Source organism: Macadamia integrifolia, chromosome 14, assembly GCF_013358625.1.
Source record: "Macadamia integrifolia cultivar HAES 741 chromosome 14, SCU_Mint_v3, whole genome shotgun sequence".
Lineage (NCBI taxonomy): Eukaryota > Viridiplantae > Streptophyta > Magnoliopsida > Proteales > Proteaceae > Macadamia > Macadamia integrifolia.
In genome coordinates this window covers 27,693,223-27,704,661 of record NC_056570.1, presented here as the reverse complement: position 1 = coordinate 27,704,661, position 11,439 = coordinate 27,693,223, and the positions used below count along the sequence as shown (strand labels likewise).

At 36.5% G+C, this 11,439-nt stretch overlaps 1 protein-coding gene across 1 annotated transcript; it reads left to right on the top strand.

Annotated features, from left to right (window-relative positions):
- Positions 1-2,104: 2,104 nt before the first annotated feature.
- Positions 2,105-2,768, top strand: LOC122062085 (11 kDa late embryogenesis abundant protein). Its single transcript, XM_042625726.1, has one exon. It carries the CDS (start codon positions 2,178-2,180, stop codon positions 2,604-2,606), a length of 429 nt encoding a protein of 142 aa, XP_042481660.1. The 5' UTR covers positions 2,105-2,177; the 3' UTR covers positions 2,607-2,768.
- The last annotated feature ends 8,671 nt before the right edge of the window (positions 2,769-11,439 follow it).

The window sequence follows — 11,439 nt, the reverse complement described above, 5'->3', positions numbered from 1 at the left end:
GTACAAAGAAGAGCTTGCGTGATGTCAAAATCTATCCTTTTCACTCCTTAGAATGGATGATAAATGCATCATCTGATATTAAGGTTGTCAACTTAGAACTGAAAGAGAGAGGCACCTAACCATAGAGACACCCAAGGTAGGTTTGCCAAAGATCTATCCGAACCCTTCCTAATTAATTTTAGGTTTTTTTTTCCTAATTTACAATGAAAAACCTACCATTGATGTACTGGAGTAGATTATCAAGTTCTATTGGGAGGGTGGGGTGAGGTTACAATGTCTTGAATTTCCTTTGTCGCAAAAGTTTGTTGATTTATTGATAGTGAAGTAGGATCTCATCCCACCGTAGACGTAGACAAATCTAACTGAACTATGTAAATATATAAACATTGTGTGATTATTTGTTCATGATTTTCTATTATTTTTTGTATCATTTTAGGATTATATTTTTAAAATCATATGGAATAATAATTACAAAAAGTTTTATTTTTTAAGTTTAAAACGTTTTTTCCTTTCTTTCAATTCCCTCTTCAACTTGTATCCCCAAAAAAAAAAAATTTCTTACAACCAAGTAGAGCCTTAGTTCTTTTAATCCGTATCATACTCATGAAATAACAAAAGTTAAGTCTGAAGTTCAGCCCATTTATTTACATGAGCCTAAGAAAACCAAAATTTGGAGCAGTTTTTCTCATAAAGGAGCAATCAATGCTCTTGAATCTTGATAGCCAACCCACCCCAATCAATTTCCGGTCCAAATCGTTGGACCAATCAAATACCACATTGAACAAGGCAGATTGAAACTGAAAAAAAAAAAAAACCTAATAATCTGAAAAACATTTTAAAGAAAAACAGTGCTTTGTGGCTATTTTTAATGTATATATATATATATATATATGAAAAATTAACCAAATAAATAGCAACCTAATACTAAACTAATAAGTGCCTATTAAATCTAGATAGGATCCGCTGTTCGTACGATCATTTGTACAAGTCAACATTTAACATTTGTCCTATCTTCTACCATTATAAGGATAAAGAGCGGTATGTTTAAAAACAAAAAGCACAGATATTGGATGTTCATTCGTACAATCAGATCGTATCAGCAGCTGAACCATTTCCATTAAATCAACCCTATAAAAGGCTGAGCCGAAAACAAACTTTGTCTTAATGGTTTGATTTCGATTTAACTTAATATTGATATCGAAACTAGGGGTGGCAATTCCAAGCCCACACCGGTAGGCCCAACCGAGCCCAACACATTTATGGCCCGACCTGAACTGGACCGATTAATAAACGTATCGGGCCTAAGCCCAGCTCGTTTATAAATATGTAGTACATGGTGCATGTGGTTAGCCCGATGGGCCTCTCGACCGGCCTAGCTTAGCCCTTTTACAAGGCCGACTCCAACCGACATGTTTAGCCTAACCATTTCTATAGGTGTTTTGATTTATTTTGGGATAGAATAGGGTATATATTGATATTTTTATCAATTGTTGACTGTAATTAAATGTTAATATCTTTTCAAAATTGTTGATGATTTAACAAAATAAATTAAAGTATCATAAATCTAAGAAAAGTAAAGATCGTTTAAGGCTTGTTTAAGGTTTCATTGGTATTAAGGCCCGATTAAAGCCCAAAACCTTACCAAACCCGACACAACATTGATTGAGATCGACTCATTCCTTGAATAGTTAAGTCATAGTCCAAGGACATAGACCCGACCGAGACCGGGCTGGCTTGATTGGTTGACACCCCTAATTGAAACCTATTCAACCCGATAGAAACTGGACCGGACCGGGCCGGACCCGCAGATTGACGGTTGATACCCCTACCCAAATTCAGCGAACAGATCAATACCATAAACCTACACGTGTACTCACATTTCAACACCTGTTACACGTGTCCTCACGAAACTGTAAACACCAGTCTCTCACCCTAGCAAACAGCCACGTAGCAATGACGGTTTAAAGAAACTTATCTTTGGGAAATAACGAATCAACAACTGTGTCTGAAACACGTGTCGCTTAGTCCACGTGTCGATTTTTCCTGATCTCTGCTTCTTCTATATATTTCATGCAATACCATGTCCATGTCCAAAGTATAGCAACTCGCTCTTTTCATTTCAGAATTTCACTCTATATCAATTTTTAAGAGAAGTCGTGTAATCTTAATCGGAGAAGATGCAGTCGGCAAAGGAAACAGCGTCTAACGTCGCAGCGTCGGCAAAGGCGGGGATGGACAAGACGAAGGCCACGGTCCAAGAGAAGGTGGAGAAGATGACGACCCATAACCCAGTGGAGAAAGACATGGCTACCCATCGTAAGCAAGAGAAGATTGATCAGGCCGAGTTGAACAAGCAAGCGGCGCAGCAACATAACGAGGCGGCAAGGCAACAGACCACCACCACAACCGGTCACACGACAACTACCGGCGGGCTCAACCCAGCGTCTGCAATGCACGGACACAGCACCACCGGGCATACAATTGGGTCTCACCCGACTGGGATGACCACCACCAGCACCACCACCAATCCAGCTGCTGCTGACCCACGCCTGGGTACTCGCCACACCACCGGCACCGGCACCGGCACCGGCACAGGGACTTATTAGGGTTTGATGGAACAACGGTCCATGCAATAAAATGTTATCCTTTTGCTTTGTTTGTTTAGATTTGGTTGTGGTAGTCACAGTTATGTTTAATAGTTGTGCTTGAAGGTCGACTTGTATTGGAAATTATATGCTATATACTGAATTTGACCGTTGTATATTTAATTTCTTTCCTTTCACCATCAGAGAGAGGGAGGGAGGGAGAGAGGGAGAGAGGGGGAGAGAAGAATAAGAATTTAACATATCACATTGCAATCTAGTGGGTTAGCATTTGGCTGTGTTCCTATCATTTAATGGGAGTTGAGAATTGGGAAGGGGGTGGAAAATAACCCCTCTTCCAACCACCACTACCATTATTTTGGTACTCTTCCATCTAAAATAATGGTTAATTTGTTACGATGTCATATCAGCTTATTACGGGGTTGATCCCATATCGATTTTTTATGGAAATTGATGTGGATTGATATAGTTTTAGGTCCTTTGTAAACCAATTTATGGAGTTGAGTTCTTTTAGGACCATAAAGAAACCTTAGAGTACATCGATTTGGGGGGTTGATTCCACATCGGTTTTCTATCTAGATAATTATCATGTATTTGATTGAGGCCTAGAGGTGGTGGGGATGTGGTTTAATAGATGATTTACTTCTCATGTTGCTTTGGTTTTTCTCTGTTATTGTGAGGTATATTTTTTTGTAATTTGGAGAGTTATGATAAATTGTCTTTCCATCTAAGATTTCTGAGGTGTAGAAATATTTTAATCCCTAATTGTTTGTTGAATTTTTTTTTGAAAATCTTGAAGTGTATTTATTTTCGTATGTTTTTTTTTTCAAAATTGATTTTGGAAAGTATTGTCCAAAAGTTTTGGTTTAATTTTCAGAATTGTTCTTTCATTTGAAAGAGAATAGAGATGGATTTTGAGTATCATAAACGGTAAAACTTCATGTAATTCTTTTGGTAAGTTGGATTTTAGTATAGTAATATATCATACTTAATGTGAAAGGAACAAAAGGAGATGAACATCTGCATCACGTATTCTAGAGTAAATTATATAACAAATTTGGGATGTTACTGATATGGGCTCAAACGGGAAACGGAAAGAAGAGAAAAAATAGTGAAAAAGTAAATAAAGATGAAAATAGAGAAAGGAGAGGAAATCGGGAAGAATTTGGCTTAATTGATGTTCCACTAACTCAATATATAATAACCACTTAATTAAACTCTACATATGATAACCACCTAAGTAACAAGTTATCCGCATACTATGCCCATGATTCAGATATGTAACATTCCATCCCTCTTAAATTTTCCCTTTTTTTCACTTGGATCTCAAATCTTTGTGGAATAGGTAAGTCCAAATTTAACCTGACTAACTTGAGCAATAGTCTAAAAAAATCAGGTAGTTGGAGATGGGAGCTCTCACCAAACAATATATTTGAGAATTTTAAGTCATTGTGTATAACGAAAAAATTCGTCTAAAAATACTCCAATCTTTTTATTGCAATGTTATAGGATCCTCCATCCTTGGCGGCTTCCTCCATCCTCTTGATGTTCTTATACCGTATATCATGGATTGAGAGTGTAGCCATAGAGTTATCTCCTTCTTGCTCGGTTTGCGTCAAATGAGAACTAATCTTCTCGAGTAACTCGTTGATCCTCTCCATGATTTGATGTTGCGTAGTGATGATTTGTTGTTGTTGGGTGATTAGACAGTACACTTTTTTTTCTCTAAAGTTTTTAGTCATTGTTCCATACCTAGCTCTGATACCAGATGATACAGACTCAAATGGAAAGAAGAGAAAAATAGGTGAAAAAAGTAAATAAAGATGAAAATTAAGAAGAAGGGAGGGAAAATGGGGAAAGGAAGGGGCGAAAGTGAAGTTAGGGAAGAGCTATCTACCACTAGACAAGTTCCTGGAGCAAAGTAGAGCTACTTAGAAGTACTACACGATCCAAAGTGAGCCATTGTGATGTCGGTTTGAAAGTCTGGTGGTCTGTTACAATCACATACCACCCATATGGATCTAATCTCACATCGGTTCCATAAGGGACTCGAAAAACGTTAATATGCTATGGGTTTCCTCACATTATAAGCCAGTTTTAGGGATAAATTCTTCTGATGTCTGTATCAGTGGTATCAGAGCAGTCAATCTTCGTTCCCAACACACACAAAAAGGGAAGGCTTGGTGTCATAGTGAAGTTGCTTGGATATGACTATATGCAATGAAAAATAGACCATGGAGTCGAGTGGAGCCGCTTAGAAAGGGTTACCTAATTCAGATTGCCGTGGACATTGCTTTTGAAGCGCGAAGGTCTATTACAACTTACAATCCCATTTCAGCCATACATATTGGAGCTTATCCCATGGTCATTTCATAAGAAACTTGGTAGTGGTTGATATTGCCTTAGGTTTTCCTTCAAACCTCCCTCATGAGGTGATTCACTCATTTACCATATTCGTTTTAATTTGAGTCAAAATTCTCCTCCCAAAGAATCAGTTAAATTGAACCAATCTATCTCTTGTAGTCCCATTTTATGGTTTTGATTTTTTGATTTTATTTTATTTTTTCTGATAAAGATCATTTGTATTGAGGAAAAGAAAAGAATAAGGTGTCTTCCATTCTTTATGATGGTGTTTGGGACCCTAGACCTAGTACTTCTAATGTTCTGATTGAGATGTGAAACAAATTATCTAGTATTCAGTTGAGACATGAGGTGGTGGGGATGTGGTTTAATGGATGGCCAACTCTTCATGTTGCTTTGGTTCTCCTCTATTATTATAAGGTATTTTTTTACAACATGAAAAGCTATGACCAATTGTCTTCCCACCTAAAATTTTTTGAGGCATAAGAAATATTTTAATCCCTAGTTTTTGTGCATGTTGGCTTCATATTGGGACCTTTCGCAATTCTCCCCTTTGTTTTGGTGTATCATCCATTTTTTCATGTTCCCCACCCCCCCTTTTTGTTATATCAACAGTTTGGTTTTATTTTGTTTCTATCCTCCCCCATTGTCTTATTTCCTTTGCTTGTTTTACTTGTTTCTCCTCTCTCTCTCTCTCTCTCTCTCTCTCTGGCTTGTCCTTATCTTAGGGCTAGTTCGGTATGTCACTCTCCTTTTGGGTTGGTTTTCGTTGGGTAGTAGGATTAGGCTTTGTCTGCTGTATCTGTTTTAATATATTTTTCATTCACCAAAAAAAAAATAAATAAATAAAAAATACCTGATCCCACATCAGTTCTGTAAAGGACTTGGCGGGGCTTTATATGTTCTTGGGCATCCTCACTTTATAAGTCAATTTTTAAGGGTGATTTCTTCGGAGGTTCATATCATTGGTATTTTAGCAGTCTATATTTTTTCCTTTCACATCGAAGGCCCAGTGGTCTGTTATAATCTCATATCACCCATATGGATCTGATCTCACATCGGTTCCGTAAGGGACTTGGAAAGTGTTAATCTGGCATTGGGTTTCCTCACATTATAAGCTAGTTTTAAAGACAAGTTCTCTTGAAGTCCATATCTGTGATATCACAGTAATCAATCCTCGCTTCCAACATACACCAAATGGGAAGACTTGCTGCCATAGTAAAGTCGCTTGGATATGATTATATGCAACCAAAAACAGACTTTAGAGTATATTAGAGCCGCTTAGAAAGAGTTACCTAATGTGGAACGCCAAGGATGTCGCTTTTGGCAGGGGTTGATTTCACCTTGGGTTCTCCTCCAACCCCTCCCTCATGATGTGATTCACTCATTTATCATTTATCATTTTCATTTTAACTCGAGTCAAAGTCTCCCCCCCTAAAGAATCAATAGGTTGAATCATTCATTGTTTCTTCTAGTCCCAGTTAATGGTTTTTTTTTTTTTTTTTTTCTTTTTTTCCCGCCAAAGTTCATTTGTATCAAGAAAAATAAAAGAATTTATGGAGAATGTTGGTCCAAACTAATAGAAAAATAATCACATAACCAAACAAACAGAGTTACGAAAACCACTATCATCTTATGGCCAATAGAAAGAAAACCAAACTAACACTAAAAAAAATAAATCTGGATCTGCCTTGCGCAAATCATGTTTGGCAAGCCGGATTTCCTAGTGCAGTTTCTAAATCATGTTTGGATTGCCTTACTTAGTTTCCAAGATTTCCCTACTTTGGACTTTGAGCCATGGGCAGATGATTGCTTTTTGGAGAATGGTTTCACCTTCTGGTTGCTTGACTCCGTCTGTTTACATGTGCCTTGAAAACAGGAAACCACCAAAGGATAGTGATAAAAATCAATTAAACCAACCCAAGTGAATCGATCCACACGTGTACTCATCACTCAATCATAAACCCACACGTATATCCCTCTCAATCATTAACCCACACGTGGCCTCACAATGCGACCTGTGCCAGACGTGTCACCAAGAAACTGCAAAGCTCACCTTATGTAACAGACACGTACCAAGGCGATAAATTAAAGAACTTTATCCACGATATGACGAATCGTCAACCGTGTCGGTAGCAGAGGACCTCCAAGCATTTTACATCTTCCGAAGGAAACACGTGTCATTATTTCCACGTGTCAAACATCCAGGGCTCTATATCGTCTATATATAACATGCAGTACGGATTTGTTGTCCGACCATCGTCGCACATCGAAACAGCAATTTTATTGTATTGATCTCTCGAAAGTCGTCAATTAGTTCGGAGAAGATGCAATCGGCTAAGGAAGCAGCGTCAAACATTGCAGCGTCGGCGAAGTCCGGCATGGACAAGACGAAAGCGACAGTCGAAGAGAAGCTTTCATAACTCACACAAAGACAATACCAACTTAACTCACGATCGTGCACGAATCCCCCTCCCTCTTTCTTTTTAAAGTAATTAAGGTATTCCGTACCCTTTGCCTTATTTTATTTATTCTTTTAGTATTTTCTCTTTTAAAGATTTTACCACATGCAGCTTATAATTGAAAGATTTTTATTAGCATCACAAGAGACTTAGGGAGGAGCAATATGACTCAATCTATCTTGGGGCATCATAACTACAGTTAATTGGGGTTTTAAGCAAAAAAAAATATATATATATATATATATATATTTATATATTAGGGAGAAAGAACGATGTCAAGCTGTATAATGTGCGCTACTGCTTCTTTGTCTCTCTCCTCTCTCCTATAAAATGACATATATGTCGAAGGAGAGAGATACACATAGGAAGACTTAATGTATGTTATGTAACTAGATAAGGAACACATACCCTAAAAATGATTTTTTTTGACAACTCATTGGTGTCGTTATGTATGCTCCTCCATAAAGCTTTTACTCATGTTAGAGTTTTCATGTTGAAAATGCAGGCTTCATGAGGCCGAATAGTAGTGACTCTTTAATGAATTAGAGAATAAGTAGATTCACTAATGAACTCAACAAGTAGCTGATGGAAAAATTAGTACTTCAGAAAATAAAGCTTAGACTGCAGGTACTTCAAGTTGGCAATTTGGCACCTGAGGTGATTTGTTTCTTGATTTTGTACTTGACATATTTAAATCATCCATAGTCAAGAGGGTTTGTGAGTTTTTTCACTAAAATATCGATTGACAAACATGATGTTGAAAATATCATCTTTATAAAATATTTTAATTGAAAAGATATTCTTTAATCCAAGGAGTAGTCGAGTTGGCAAAGGACCTTCGCCTCAGGAAACATGTGGTTTTGAGTCTGACTTCTCATATCTCCTTGGGACCACTTACACAGGGTGTTTAGTGTTTTTTATTGCTTTCAATGAAAATTATATGGCTCTCATTCAATTTCGGTATGACCCTGTCCATGTGGTTGTAGGCTCAGTATGAGCTCACGGGACTAGGCCTGGATCCCCGTCGTTAGCAAAAAAGAAAAAAAAAATCATGATTTAGAATTTTTGAACCTTTGATCAGGACTGTTCGTTTAACATTTTAAATTTAGAAAATGCGGATATTACAACCTTGCATAAGATCAGCCTAACATAAGTTAATTGAAAGGATGCATTTCAAACATTATGAATTATCATTTTAAAACCTTGTACTTGTATCGTGGCTATTCATTTTGCATTTTAAAGGATGGTGTGTTTCCATTAAATAGATTATAGATTTTTTATCCACCCTTTCTCCCGCATGATTAGCATAGGTATTTGCTTGTTTTGTAAGGTTCTTTCCATTTTTTGTCCTTATAAGCATGAAAATTACTTTGGCTTATTTGATAAAATCGGTGTCCCATGAACTCTGTATACTTTGTGGTCCCTAATTTTTTTTAACCTAAAAGTAAGCGGGAGGAGTGCATGGTTCGTTTAGTTCGTGAAACTACCCATTTGTGGTGCTAGCATTTTTCTACTATATATTTCTATTTTGGGATTGTTTAAATGACATTTATATATATGTGTTTAGAACTTGACACCTTATTTTAATTGTCCATTGTCTTATTCCTAAAGTTCTTTATGTTAGGAGTATTAAAGATTTTCAAAAACAATTTTAAAGTGACCTATCATTATATCATCATCAAAATATTTTATGATTATACATATTTTTCGAGTACACATGTGAAATGACTGTATTTACCAGTATTGAAAAAAATGATGTTATACTAAAATGGAAAAAATGTGAGGTAAAGTTGTCAATTGAATGCGGCTTCCATTCAATTGCAGTCAAGAATAAATGATGTACGTATGGCAAGTGGCGTGATGGTGTCAATCGGTTGTGCCTTTTGGGGTTTCTTACTTTAAGACCTTGTATAATGCTCGTCCATTTAAGCAATCTGTCCCCATATGCTAGGAATGATCTCATTTATAAATAGTTGATTGGACATCGATCTTTGATCAAGCTCCCAATAATTGGGTTAAATGAACTTGTTTAGATGAATTTTAAACAGGCTTTTTGTAGAACTAGCCCAACAGGCTCATAACTGATTGATAAATATATTTGGGCCTTATAATTTATTTGGGCCAAGCTGAATCAACACAAAAATATCTCAAGTTGATTTATCAAAATCAGCTCTATCACAGCTCTATACCTCTATTTAAAAACAGTAGAATGGAAATAAAGGCTAACTTCCAGGGGGGTTTTCCATTAAATTATATTATATTTATGACCCCATTTGGCAGCAAGGAGAATTAAAATGAACGGAAGTGAAATTTTTTCAAACTTAGTAAAAAAATATTTATAGTCATAAGTGATTATATCATTAACTATTCAAATCATTTCATATTTACTTATTAAGTTTCACTTTATTTTGTATCTATAATTTTGTACATATAAAATGTATCATGGATAATGATTACAAAACTTTCTTTTTGAAGTTTGAAAATTTCATTTTCCTTCACTTTAAGCCTAGTAGAGAATAAAACGCTATCTGGTGTTTTCCCTTACACAAAAAAAAAAAAAATAGAGTTTCATATGATTACGCAAAGATTTGGAGCCTATATGACGTAACATGATGTCCGGCGTTCATCCAATGCCTAGAAATGTTATGAGCTATGTGTGATCGCCTTGGGAGGGCTTCGTGTCAAGGCATTTTTGGTCGTTGAATGCACATCGAACACCATATTGTGCCACAGAAGAGTTGAATCCGTCACGCAATTGATCATGAAAGAATTACATTTGTTTCTTTTCCTAATTTGTAATTCAGTGTCTTTCAGACATTGAATTTAACCGACTCAAAAGGAAAAGATCTGTATCATTTTTATTTTTGGTCACGTCAAAGGTTTTGAAAAGGAACTTGCACCGTTCTTCTGTTGATGACGTTGCCATTCAAATGCCCAACGATACCTTTAATTTACTTGTGGTACTCTGCTAAACACATGTATTTCTTTCTTTCTTCTTTGAACCAAACTTCTTAAATTGATTTCGACTCTGATCAGCCCTCCAGTCGCCTCCCCATTATTACTTATTCCACCTTATCTTCTTTTCCATTCGCCCATGGACACCGTCGTCCTACCAAACATCAAAACCAAACCACCACTAGACTAAGGAAAAACCTATGAGAAGATTGGTCTTTGGTCTACAGGAGCACGTCATTGAGATATTACAAAATAATATCTCAAATTGGAGGACAACGAGGTCATTTCATGTGAGAAGGAGAGAGAGACACAGAGATACCAGCGTATCTAATTCCAAAATAATATCTACTTTTCCCATGTTTTGATTAGGCTCTTACCTTCTCATTGTAGCCTCATGCCCTTTTCGTGTTTTTTGAGTTTACTAGTGGGTCTCTGCCAACTTTTGATCACATATACTTCTTCTTCGATCTTCCTTCTTTGGAACATAGATTGTGGATTGATTTTTACTCTAATCAGCCCTCAACTCCTCCAAAATTGCTTGTTCCGCCTTATTTTTTTACTTTCTTTGGCTCTTCAACCCTTCTACCTTCTCGTTGTAGTGTCTTGAGGCTTGGGCTGCCCTCTTCCATCGGTCATGCGTTATGTGCACAAAATATAGATAAGATCGAGAAAATAGGAATTATATAGCAAGAGAGATAAAATAGAAAAATAAACTCACACAAAGACAATACCAATTTGCTTATATTTAATTTCGAGTACCAGCAGTTAAACTACCAGTGGCATTTATACCACAAATAAATAAAAATGTTCACCCATGGTGAAAAGAGAATCTTTTGATTTAAGGGTTTTGGTGGTTGGGTGAAACTCCTAAATAGTGCTAAGAGTATTTTTCAAACATCAAACATTATGAACTCCTAAATATACTATTTCTGATAATTTATCTTGAAATGTAATTCAAAGAGCTTAATTTTTTCCTTTTGACTATTCTATGTAATTTACTTAAAACGTGTGCTCCAGTTTGGTCATCAAAACGTGCCATATTATTGGTTAGGTGGTAT